The sequence below is a fragment of the Xiphophorus hellerii genome, chromosome 6, assembly GCF_003331165.1.
Source record: "Xiphophorus hellerii strain 12219 chromosome 6, Xiphophorus_hellerii-4.1, whole genome shotgun sequence".
Classification (NCBI taxonomy): domain Eukaryota; kingdom Metazoa; phylum Chordata; class Actinopteri; order Cyprinodontiformes; family Poeciliidae; genus Xiphophorus; species Xiphophorus hellerii.
Genome location: NC_045677.1, coordinates 15,906,807 through 15,919,461, shown reverse-complemented (window position 1 = coordinate 15,919,461; position 12,655 = coordinate 15,906,807). Strand labels below are relative to the sequence as shown.

Sequence of the window (12,655 nt, the reverse complement as noted above, 5' to 3'; positions counted from 1 at the left end):
TTACTTTTATAATAGGTCTGCTTTGTCTGTATTATTACTAGGCTATGTTTTTATTTCTAAAAGGAATACCTGCTATTTTTTAAATCTTAAATTTCAGAAAACATTCTCCCAAAACTAAATAATTTCAATTGGAAATTTCAGGCTTGTATTTGGCCAATATAATACATCCCAGTTTACTCACTTCACAACAAAAGTCAGACTAATAGGAACTTTCTTTTTATTCTCATGTAGCATTTATTTAAAAGGGCTTGCCTTCAACCATGAAGGTAAGCAAAAAAAAAAAGGGAACAGATTAAATTTATTTAAATTTTTTCTCAATTGAATTTCTGAAGTGGTTAATTAAATTCTAGTTGATCGTTGGTAACGGCAAGTTTAAAATTGATATGTGTTTAAATTTTTCTTTGAGCTGTTCTTCTGTGGACTACAGCACATAAAAGAGCAAACAAGTTCAGCAGATCCCCTAAAGTAATACATAGTATTTTTGCATCAAAGCACAAACCACGTGATATTTATCATTATTTTGGCTCAAATTAAAAAAGTGCATCAAACGACATGCTGTTGATTGATGCTTTTTAGTAGACCAAATACGGTGGAAGTTCTTTGCTTTTAAGTATTTAATGAATGTCAAAATATATACATTTTTGTCTATGACCTGCATACTACAAATCAGTCAGTGGATAACTGGCTAATTGGCTAGTACAAGTCTATTAAAAAAAATAACTCAAATTCAGATTTTATTTGTCATCCATTCACCAAGTTAAGTCATGATAAGAATTACAGTTGGACACTGTCCTTAGGAGGCAAACTGTGTTTGTTTCCATTAATAGTTTTGAATTTGAATGGTTTTCACCAGTGAATTTACTCAGTCCCTTTATCACCAACTCACTAGCATTGATTGTACCAATCTAGCTCATGTTCTAATAAAAATAAAAGCAAATGCAGATATGAGCCCATGTCCCCCTATTTTATTGTGACATCTATTTTTTCACACTTTCATGTAAAGCTTCATAAGAACGAACTTTTTCACTCCTAAAGTTAGTATTCCCTGATTTTGTATTTGCTTCACCATGTGTAGAGTGAAAGTGGCAGCATATTATTGCACTTCCGTGAACCCATGCAGCTGATAATTCATTATTCATGTTATTCAATTATTGTGAATCAAGGTTAATATATGGCTCCAAACCAAAATATCCTATTGTTATATCATATACAGTGAGAATGAGCAAGCAAGGGTGATTAGTGGAATTAATGTATTGTAGATTTGATTAAAAAAAGATAATCCAGAGGTGACAGTAAAGAAAAGCCTACATATTTTTACTTCAAGGTGAGGCTTATGCAAGTAATCCTCTTGCTTCTTCTCAAGGTCTCTTTTTTTTGTCCTTCAGTGGATACTTAATGTATTCTTATGTAAATTAGTACCTCCAATCATTCAGTTTTAGGACTATTGTCTGAATTATGTTGTAATCAGCTCATCCTTTCCTTTCTCTCTAGATTATTTGGGATCTAAAAACATCTTCAGAATGTGCAGATTTAACGATTTGCAATGTGAAAGGACCTTCACTGCCTCTCCGATTTCCTTAAAGCAAGCAAAAAAATTACCAACTGGATAGCTGCTTTTAAGCGGTTTTTCTCTGTATGCCTATGCTCCTAAGACCTTTGCAGGAATAGTTGTCTTGAAATCTTTGCCACAGGGCTAACTCAGTTCAAATAAATAAGCCAAAGTCTGATGTTCTATCTGGTACTACTGCAAACTAAAAAGTTGAAAATGCCTTTTGAGCATTTTAACCTCATGTCTACATGACTATACACAACATACTCACAGTTCACCCCTAACATTTCAGTCGATGCTGCTCAGTGTGCTTGCACTTGATTACTGCAACACATTTCTTTGAGAATTTCTTTTCTTCTGATATTTCTGTGAATTTGCACACTTTAACAGGCGTCTGTGCTTCACCTTGGCTTCTTAAGCTAAACTGGTCAGCATACAGTACATCATTCACACATTTAGCCGGAAATGCAACTTCATGATTATTTATTATTCACACAGATCAAAGAGTGTTAGAAAAGGTGATTAAAAAGTGATGGAGGCAGCTGCTAAAATTAACTGTGATTAGAGCACATTTTTTTGATTATATAATCAAGCATGATTTTATGTGTCATTAGTGGATTAAAAACAAGGTGCTTGTGAATGACTTAGAAGGATTACATGGAAGAAAGTGAAGAGACATATTCCTTTCAGGGTTATTATTCACAATGTAGATGGTGAACACAAATAAAGGAAACAAAGGATGAAATACAATATACTTTGTTGTTTGGCATGGGTACTGAAACATTCATACACATTTTTTTTATTGTGTAGAGTACACAGTAAATAGATGAGCTTGTGCATATGCTAGAGAAAATCATAGGGGTACATCAGTCAGTGTTAGATTGATGTCGTCATCTGCAGGTTTTGGTCTCCTTCTTCTTCATCTCTAGAAAATGAGGCAGCAAAATTTAATACAGATCATGTCAAGTTGATAAAAGTGACAGTAAGAGGAAAATGTGATTAGATATGATTTCCTTCATAAGAGAGGAAGCAAGCATTAGGTCACAAATTATTAGGTAACATCATAATATCATCAGAGGAAAAAAAATACAGATTTAACGAAAAAACATTATTCTTGAGAAAACGTAAAACTATGTAAGTGCATAATATGAACATTTTGAAAGCTTTCTTTATCTATTGCTGTAGACATAAAATGAAATGTTTTATTGCACATAAACCTTTTTAGCTGAAATATGTCATGAATGTGTGATTTTTTTTACCTAACCTACCTAAACAGACTATGCCAGAAACTCAGATTCCCATCACTCCAAGATTTCAACAATGACCCACATTTTATACCCACGCGCTTTGCAGTAGCAATGCTGGTCAGAACTGCAGCACATATGGCAAGCTCTTGCCCGAACAATGCTAATTTCAGTCATTCATCACTGTGGTGAGTTACCAGCAGACTGGACTTTTCATGGAATGCTTTAAAATTGTTTGTCCATTTACTAAATCTTCAAGCCATTGCAGCAGTCAGCAATTATTCTGACTCATTTACTGAATAAATCACTGTAAAAAAATGATTAAAAATAAATTCAAGCTGCAGTATGTGCTTTCACTACTTTTGTCCTGAGCGGTAAACACATTTTGGACATTCTGTCATTGTTCTTCAGTAACTTTTGGATGAATTCTCAGTTGCCTTGTGCTTTTTCCCAGAAGGTTTTGTTTTGCTTGTGGAAATGGAAAAAATTATGACTTACAGCGGTGATCAAGAGTAGCATTTAGAGGATGTATTGTATGTGAATGGAAATGATTATGGGGATGTAATGCAGATCTGACATTTGTGTTTTTATGTATTTTTGCTTTTATGTATGTCTAAATTATGCCTACTGTCCGTTTTGGTTGTGCTGTTCTTATTGTTGTACTGCAGTTTTGCTCCTGCTCCCTAGACAAATTTCTCCTACAGAAGACTAATAAATTATCTTATCTTAATTGCAAATACAATAGCATAAAGAAAGGTTGTAAAAAACCCCCAAAAACAAACAAACAAAAAAAAGGGGTTGCTTACTGGTGTTTGGGGAACATTGTCCTGCAAATTTTAGATGTGTCCCAACACTAGCACACCTGATGCAAATGCATTATATACTTAGCATGCCTCCAAGTGTCAAAGTGCTATCAAAACCCCGTAATTATCCATTCATTTAAGCCAGGTGTGCAGCAACAGATGCTGGACACTGAGCCCTGAGGATGTGGGTTGGGGAACTCTGATTTATACCTTTTAGTTTTGGAATAATGGAATTTAGTATTTTATTAAGACAACTTTCTGATCTGGAGTTCAGTTGTGCATAGATGTCAAACCTCACCTTTTTGCTGAAGCGGTTTGTTATCAGTTGAAAGGGATTGCTGACAGTGCACACATCTATGTTGACGTCTCCTGTAGCCTGGAAGTCATATAAGTTTGCAGGCTTGTACACGTTGTTGTCCGGCCTGCAAAACACAATCAAATAGGATAGAGATCACACCTTGGAAAAAAACACGATACAACAACCCAAACCACATATATTTAACTTTTAAAGCTGAAGTAGATAACTTATACAAAAAATATATCTTTTACATGTTTGTTAACTGTCATTTCATGACCTTATAATATGAGGCAGACAATCTGTGAAAAAAAAAAACAAGTTCCTCTGCCTCCTCCTTTTGGTCCTTATGCCATCTGCAGAAATATAGCACTTGGTCAAAAACAACCAATCAGAGCCAGGAGAAGGATCTTAGCACTGTCCACCACCATCACACCCTCCGTCTTGCTCTCTGCTGCACAGAGCTGAATGCATAGGCTAGGAAACATGGCCACTAATGATGGCCATGTTTTTCTGTAGCACTAAGTTGTTTCTCTGCCATGAGCATGGCTGCAGCAAACCAGTAATCTTAAGCAGGACACAAATGTGATTGTCCACACTAAGACCCTCCTCCTGGATCTGATTGCATGTGTCAGTCTGGTAGCGTCATATTTCTGCAGAGAGCAATAGGACTACTGGGAAGAAGCAAAGGAACTACATTTTTTCACAAACTACCTGTCTCATGTTACACTGTCACAACATAGTGACAGTTTTAGCAAATATGTAAAAAGCATTTTTATTAAAGTTACCTACTGTAGCTTTAGTAGGCACAGAAAGAAAGAAAGATTACCGTCGAGTGTAAAAGTTGGAAATGCAGCCTTTGAAATTCTCTTTTCCAAGCCAAACAGAGCCATCTGTGTTGGGTATGGATATGGTGCCACTCTCTTCCTGACCGTAGTCTTCATCATCAATCTGCAGTGCAATCCTTAAGAAAAAGAAGAAAAAAAAAACATTTGTAGCAAAAATTATTTAAAAATTTAATATTTTCCTGATTTGGATTAAATGTTATTTCATTTTAGGTATTAAAATAGTAAGCCAGTTGTAACTGAAGAGTTACACACTTTCCATCTATTTTCAGTATTTCAGTAAGCATTACTTGGTTTCTTATTACATTCTTAGAACATGTGAAACACATTTTTATTTTATACCTTCCTTCTTTTTTGGTGACAGTCACATAGTGCCAGTTCCCATCATTGTACTGTTTGCTTGATTTCCATTTCTTGGTGTCAAAGTGCAGAATCACATAGCCATTTTCCATTGCAATGTTTAACTGGTTTTCCTGGAGGATAAAACCACAATAAAGATTTTACTTCTTCTTGCATAAGCATATTAGAAAAGATTGTTTTAAAATAGAGAGGTAACTTTACCAGTTGTTTGTTCTGCAAAATAACGCCCTGGGTCTCTGTGCTCTTGAATCCGATGGACACCGCTACGTTGTTTTCCAAGCTGAAGTCTTGGAGGTCTGCTTTCAGGGAGCTCCCCAAGTTGAACTGCGCTTTGAAAGAACTCTAAACAGAAGCCATGACGCATGTGAAGATACGTGAAAAAAGCTTTTAGATAAGTTCATCTGTGATTACAGTAGCATGATATCAAACTGAAAATAAACATCCAAATGTTAATTTCATCAGATAAAGTTTAAGATGAAAAAAAAAAAAGGAGTCACTAAACACTGTTGGGGCTGTAGTAAAATGAGACAAAGTTTTTAATCAACATTCCAGACGGATCTGTTCTCAAACAAAGATTGGATGTGAGATGGCCATAAAGGAAGACTAATTTTGAGTTGAGTCTGTGAAGATTTGGCTATTTGTTTTATATCTTTATCTTGCTACAAGAGCTAATGGTAATGTATCTGGCAGAGACCACCTAATTTTTTTTTCTTCTTACGGACCGTTGGAACTTTTCCAGATAGAATGGCAGAATGAAGATTTGAAAATATTCTGGTGGTCTGTGCACTTTTGGTGGTCGCTGGACACTTTTTAATAATTTGTTTGAACAAGAGTTACACTGACAAATAAGTTTTGTAAAATGGAAAGTTTCAGACAACAAAGGTTTTTTTTTATTTTCATTAACCTTGACTATTGCCTTCATTTTTATTGTACAATAAAATAGGGACATGAACATCCAGTTATTTCTTCTTAAAACAAGTCTTGGACATACGCAATCATAAAATTTTTTATGGACTAAGCTTCGTTTTTGACCAGGAAAATATAAAATAATCAATCCCAAAAACTTTACATGTCATGCTCTTAGTAAGGCAAACGTGAGGCCTTTTTATGATCGAGATTCCTTTTCTACAAATGAATGACCGTTCATTGTCACTTCAGAAAATAAAAATGAAACATTTCATTTTTACCTGCATAGCAGAAAATTTTCACAATTAACCTAGAGAGCTTTATATGCTTCTACACTAGACCACAACTCGGTATGTTCTTACCTTGTGAAGTATTACAGAAGAAAACTAAATGTAGTCTCATAGGCAATCTGATGAGACTTATTTGTCAGATTAAGAGTACCTTTAAAAAATACCAACCTTAAGAAGGTATATCGTTTTTACTGATCTGATGTAATATTCTAATCTTAAAAGTCATGTTTTCATTAGCTGTATGCAAGAAATAATCATCATTAATAGAAATAAAAGCTCTAAAACATCGGGCTGTGTGTAATTGATCTACTAGTATGTAATGTGCTTTAATTAGAGGCAGAGTTACTGAAATCAATAAACTTTTCAATAATATTCTAATTCACTGAATGGATCTGTATTCTTCCTCACAGTAATAACAATATTTCAGTTGGTCTGTGTAAATAAGATGAAAGTCATACCAGTGAATCCTGCAAGCAGCCTTTGCTGATTCCCACTGGTTCATCAATCGGTTTAATATTGTTGTTTACAATGAAATCTTTCAAACATCCCTTGTATGGTAGAGCGGTGATGCCCCACCTTAAATTAAGAAAAACAAACAAAAAACAACAGGCTATATACACTTCTCATTTAAACAGGATGGAAATACACAAATAAAAAAATGCTGATAAGGATGTACCTTTTTCTGAGTTCTTGCGTTACACCGCCAATATAGAAATCTTTAAAGTTGTTGAAATCGTATTCAGTGAATGGGGGAATAATTGGTCTGCCGATGGCAATAATATTCATTCTGTCAGACCTAAAAGATAGCTTAATGGTCAAAAAATTATCTTGAGTCTAGAAAGAAAAGTGGAAAAAATACAAATAAATTGTTAATTTTGAAGGGCATAAAACTCAAAGGAAGACCATCCAGAAGAAACACAAAAAGAAGAAAATCTTCCTTACTGGGAACAATTTTTCTGATCCTTTATATGGGTTTGAGATCACGTTACTATGCAAAACAATGTAACCATTCTCCACAGTCACCATGAAGTAATTATTCTGTCGCAGAGGAGAAAAAAGAAGTTGTGATTAACATAATTATACACTGTAATTTAATTAGAAATGTAATTAAATCCTAATCATAAAGGTCCTTTACCTCATCTCCTGTGAAGAAGAGTAAAGCATTTTCCATGCTAGACTTGAAACTTATGTCAATAGATCGCGGCAGTTGGTTCATGACCACTCTGCCATATCCGGTGCCTTCATAAAAGTCTGAGTCTACTTGACTTACAGTTCTAGAAGGAACCAAGCAGCAGACAGAAAAACCATGTAATCAGATTCTTAAAATAACACATAGACTCACTGACATCAAAATGATACTTCAAATTTGTAGTCTCAGTACCTTTTGCAGGGAGTCTGGACATTGATCCTTTCTACGTTTTGGAAATTGTAGAGACTCATGAACTTCCTGTTAAAGGTGGAGAACTCGATGCAGCCCGTGTATTTTGGCAACTTCATAGAGGGAGGAGGCTGAAGTGAAACGGAGCACAAGGAAGAATTTCTGATGACTATTCTGGACACAAAACCGTCTGTCAATTGAACGTTGGTACATGTGCTACAGCTCCTCACGGTGAAGTTGGACGGGTAGCCTCCAACGTAGAAGACAACGTCATCAGGACTGAACTTCAGGAGGTTCTTGTTCTCCGCTCCTTCATTGGTCTGACGATGGCTATACGGCTTATCAAGTGGCCCAGTGGTTATGTCTTTGGTCAGCTTTAGCTCCACATCTTGGTAAATTCTAAGTCATAATAAAGAAAAAAAAAATTGAATTTGTGATTTTTACATCTACTCATCTTTCTACAAAAAAAGAAAGATGACACTACGGTGATGTCTACATATCGCCATAGAGTTGACTTAATATGTTTGGAGAACCGTAAAATCTTTAGAAGTGCTTTCTTCATATTACTGCTACAAATGTTAACATATGTAATTGGAAATGTATGTAGAAGACCAACATAAAGTCTCTCTGCACTCTACACATAAACATCTCTGGACCTACTCTTTTTAGTGTCGGCATTGCACAGTGCTCCACAAGATTTAAAACTTGCCATATTACCCAACACTGATTTGAACTTCCTCCTAGCTTTATCCCCGACCTATTTAGTGTGTACATAATGTTCATGATGCTGCTTATTTAATAATGATTTCAAACCCGTTGAGGTCTTCATGAAACACCTGGATTTATACTAAGATGACATTATAAACAAATTGGCTGTATTTACCTAATCAGTGACTTCTGAAGGGAATTGGCTGCATTGAATTTCCGTTTGGGTTATCAGAAGACAAATGAACATTGGATTTTCAAGTTTAAATTTATAAAGATTTTTGGAAAACATTGATCATTTTCCTTGCACTTCTATGAACTTTGTGTTTGTCTATCACATATATTTCTAATAAAATACAATTAAATTTGTGGCAAAATAAAACTAAATGTTGAAGGGACACTGTAAGAGCTGAGCTCAAGTAAGGTAGTTCACCTGTGCAGATCCACTTTATCAAATGTGGCCGGCTGAGGGTCGGAGGTGGAAATTAAATCAGACTCCAGCTCGTACTCCTGTCCATTCAGTTTGTACAGGCCGTACAAGCGATTTTTCCTCAACACCATACCTATGTAATTCTTTGAGGACTGCAGAACATAGTTTTGTTAGTCTCGTGAGCAAAATTACAATCTAAAAATCACCACAGATATTGATTCACTCACGTCTCTGTTGCCGAGGTACAACACAAACATGTCTGTGCTGTCTCCAGTCTGTCTGCGCCTGCGGTTTCCGTCTCCTCTTGCCTTGGGTCTCTGCAGCAACAAAGACAGGGTTGTATAGGCCTTCAGGTCATCTACATTCTTTGGCGGGCGCAGCTCGACGTGACCCTCCCCAGCAAAATTCATGGGGATCGCAATCTGAAGAGGAGACAAGACAAATTGTTATGTAGACATGTAGACCTCACCTTGATTCGTTAAAGAAATAGATTATGCTATTCCGTGAGAAAGTATTTGGCCCCATACAGGTTTCTTCCCCCCCCCCCCCCCCCCCCCCCCTTAAATTTCACACATAATGATTCAGATTAATTTTGATATTGTAGAAGGATAACTTTGGTTAATAAAAAAATCTGTTTTAAAATGATCAATTCAAGTGTTAAAAGAAATAAGCTATACAAACCAACCTGACCCTATGCAAGTAAGAAAATAATTCCCTCCATGATGAAACAAAACATCTTTTATGGAACTGTATTTGCATGCAAGGGTGCATTTAGAGGGATTGATTGCACGCACCTTGTTGGCTGCATCTCTGGCCTGTTCAATAAGTTCTTTGATCTTCATTATGTTTTCAGATATATTGCCGAGGCCTGAGAACCCGGAGGTCAGGTTTTCAACCTCAGAGATCTTATCGTTCAGTGATGGAATTGTTTTCAGCAAATCCTTTACTGTGTTTAAAAGTTGAGAGACAGAAAAATTAGATGTGTAAAATAGTGTTCTCTTGCATTTTTATTCACACAGAAATATATTTGGTATGACCACTATCAAGGCAAAGGAGAAACAGTTCATGAAAAGAATCAGAAAACTCACCAGACTGGTCCACTTCATTAAGGTCATTGCTCAGATTGGCATTAACAGGAGACACACTGATCTTATCGATCTCCTTCCTAATTTTATTGAGTTTGTCCATAGTGTTGGCAGCTGTGTTATTGGCTGAAGTTGCTTTCCTCTTGGCTTCCTCAATCATATCCCCAATGGCATCTGATTGGAAAAAAAAAACAATGCCTAGCCATTACAGCAGAAACACGTCTTTCTCGGAGAGAAGTAGTATAAAACTTTGAGGCATAACAAGGTCTGTCTCAGGAAGTTATCTGCAGTTCCTGTCAACATATGACTTTGTCTGGTGAAGAAAGTTTATGCTACTATTATGAGTAGTGGAAATGCAGATGAACGCTTTAAGCAAGCCTTTCACTTGAAATTAGTAAATCTACACATAATACACAGTTTTATCTTTAATGTTTACTCTATTAGTAAAAACAAACAAAAACAATAGAAATTCTTAGTTATTTTTAAATTATTACTGAAATCTTTCCTAGTCTTCATACACTCAGTATTGTGAATGAATCGTCTTGTGATCTGGATGCATTGTTATAATCCCAGTAACATGTTTTTTCACTGATTCTAAATAATTGCTTGGATTTTTTTTCTACTCCACCTCTGTTGGTGTCATCTAATTGACTCTGAACATCAGAGAGACGGTCCTTAAGAGCATTTTTCTTTTCTTTTGCTTTGGCCAGACGATTCTTCAAGTCATTGAGGTTACTTGCAGTGTCTGCAACAATAACAAAAAAAGAAAAGCAAATAAGCTTTTAGTTTATTTCAAAAAACATGTATGGAAAGGGAGTCCAAATACCCTGGAGGTATTTTTCTGACGTCTTGGCCTTCGTCAACAGGACACTGCTCTTGTCCTTTAGTTCTTTGGCTTTATCTGTGAGTTTCTCTTTGTTTACAATCTAAAAAAAAAAAACAATTTCCAAAATGTAAGCTTCTTTGTTCCACATTTCATCGTTGCTATGTCAAGTTTGCATGTTCTGTTCATGTACTGAATTTAAAAGCTTACATTAAGGGCATTATCTGCAGCATCTTTGGCCTCCACAGCTGCTGCCTCTGCAGCTTTAATGGCATCTGTAATGTTCTTATAGGCCTCAATAGCATCCTTTGCATCACGCACCTTGGGAAGTCCACTTGCATTCTTCATAGCACTATTGAGATAAGATGGCTCTTAGAGATTTTTACAAAAATATTTTCAAATATTATGACTGAATTGTACTGGTTTAACTTTAAAATCAACTATGGAAAAGACAGAAGACACTATAGCTTTGATTCATTTCATCAATATGCATTTAATATACAAACAGTAATAAACTTACTCCTCGATTTGTTTTGCTAGCTTGGATAGCTTCTTTGCATGCTCCTCTGCAGCCTCCACAAGGTCCTTCTTTGCTGCTGCCTTGGTGATCTCATTCACCTTCTTGGTCAAATCAGTCTTGGCACCATCCAGCTGTGCAGCTAGCACCTCATAGTCCTGCAGAACAAAAAGAAGGCAGAGCGTGATATACATTGGATTACAAGAAACAAGGAATTGTCACCGACTTTGGTTCAAGTTGATTTGGATAAAACAATACATTTTCTCGTCATACATTTCTCTGGCATTAAAATGTGTTTGATGATCTGAAACATTTAAGGGCAAAAAAAGAAAGAAATCCTTTAAGGTGTCCAATATGATTCAGGAAGATATGTTGAACATTTGTGAAATTTACCATCTTACTGTCCGAGAGCATTTTCACCAAATCCTCTGTCTTCTTCAGTTCACCCTCAGCCACAGCTATCTGGTTCTTAACAGTTTTCCGCTCCCCTTTTAAGTCATCAATACGTTTCTGCAGGGAAAACATAAATCAACTGAGTTGGTGTGCTGACAGCGGGGTTCACTGTACAATTTCAGCTACCCTGTGAAGTATCTAGCACTATGTCTGCAAAATACCATTGCAAATGACAATTAAATGAATGTTGATGATGATTGTCCATTATTGCTATTAACGAACAAGCATGTATGAATTGCTGCTTGATTACCTCCAAGTTTTTCAGTGTCTGTGCATTCAGACCATTTTGGGTATTGGCTTTTTTCACCAGGTTTCTTGCTTCTTCCAAAGCTTCCTCTAAGTCCTTCAGCTTGGCATTGTAATCCTTCAGGTGGCTGCGGATCTTCTCTGCTGCAGCCTCATTCTGGACACTCTGCTTACTAAAATTATTCTTGATGTAGTCTAGCACTGGAAGTTGACGATAGAGTGTAGTTTGTCAGTGGCAACGTATGACTTATATTACAAATCACAACTGCTCTGATTATGCACATTAGGATATTCTGTATGGGGTAACTTACATTTAATCGCCTCAGCTCTCTCTGTCTCAGCAGCTGTCTTCTGAGAGGTGAAGTTTCTGTTCTTCATCTCTGTCACCATGGACTGAGCCTTCTCCAGCATTTTAGTCAAACTATCAGCAGGCAACGAATCACCTCGACCATCATTCTTCAGCTGAAAGAGTAAGTCTTCAAAATAGCAAAGCACCCATAATGTGAGTAGGAGGCCATAACACAAGGAAATAAAGGAGAAGTGAAACACGACATCAGGAGAAAATGAGTCTTTTGCTTCCTTATACCTTTAATTTTCGCAAGCAGTTTTTGGATCTCGTCTTCGAGGTCTTTTGCCCTTTTGTAGGTTTTTTCAGCATTGCCCATGGCTTTGTCAGCGAGTCCAGCACTCTTATCAGCCTAAGTAAAATCAAGTTACAAAATCACA

The 12,655-nt window shown here is 36.2% G+C and overlaps 1 protein-coding gene across 3 annotated transcripts in view; it reads right to left on the bottom strand.

Moving 5' to 3' along the window:
• LOC116721298 (laminin subunit alpha-3) overlaps window positions 1-12,655 on the bottom strand; it is a 73,296-nt gene that overhangs the window by 8,111 nt on the left and 52,530 nt on the right. For 2 of the 3 annotated variants that reach the window (XM_032564924.1, XM_032564926.1), the window contains exons 48-69: window positions 12,516-12,627; window positions 12,241-12,405; window positions 11,934-12,130; window positions 11,624-11,740; window positions 11,234-11,388; window positions 10,924-11,065; window positions 10,717-10,816; window positions 10,519-10,635; window positions 9,894-10,064; window positions 9,600-9,751; window positions 9,033-9,227; window positions 8,809-8,957; window positions 7,901-8,069; window positions 7,674-7,801; window positions 7,428-7,566; window positions 7,235-7,330; window positions 6,969-7,126; window positions 6,751-6,868; window positions 5,298-5,438; window positions 5,079-5,209; window positions 4,721-4,855; window positions 3,895-4,018 (exon numbers count right to left, since the gene is read on the bottom strand). In XM_032564924.1, the coding sequence (XP_032420815.1) occupies window positions 3,895-4,018; window positions 4,721-4,855; window positions 5,079-5,209; window positions 5,298-5,438; window positions 6,751-6,868; window positions 6,969-7,126; window positions 7,235-7,330; window positions 7,428-7,566; window positions 7,674-7,801; window positions 7,901-8,069; window positions 8,809-8,957; window positions 9,033-9,227; window positions 9,600-9,751; window positions 9,894-10,064; window positions 10,519-10,635; window positions 10,717-10,816; window positions 10,924-11,065; window positions 11,234-11,388; window positions 11,624-11,740; window positions 11,934-12,130; window positions 12,241-12,405; window positions 12,516-12,627 (3,111 nt within the window). Of the gene's footprint in view, window positions 1-2,015; window positions 2,475-3,894; window positions 4,019-4,720; window positions 4,856-5,078; window positions 5,210-5,297; window positions 5,439-6,750; window positions 6,869-6,968; window positions 7,127-7,234; window positions 7,331-7,427; window positions 7,567-7,673; window positions 7,802-7,900; window positions 8,070-8,808; window positions 8,958-9,032; window positions 9,228-9,599; window positions 9,752-9,893; window positions 10,065-10,518; window positions 10,636-10,716; window positions 10,817-10,923; window positions 11,066-11,233; window positions 11,389-11,623; window positions 11,741-11,933; window positions 12,131-12,240; window positions 12,406-12,515; window positions 12,628-12,655 lie in introns of those variants that run through there. The other variant, XM_032564927.1, reaches the window with a different exon arrangement.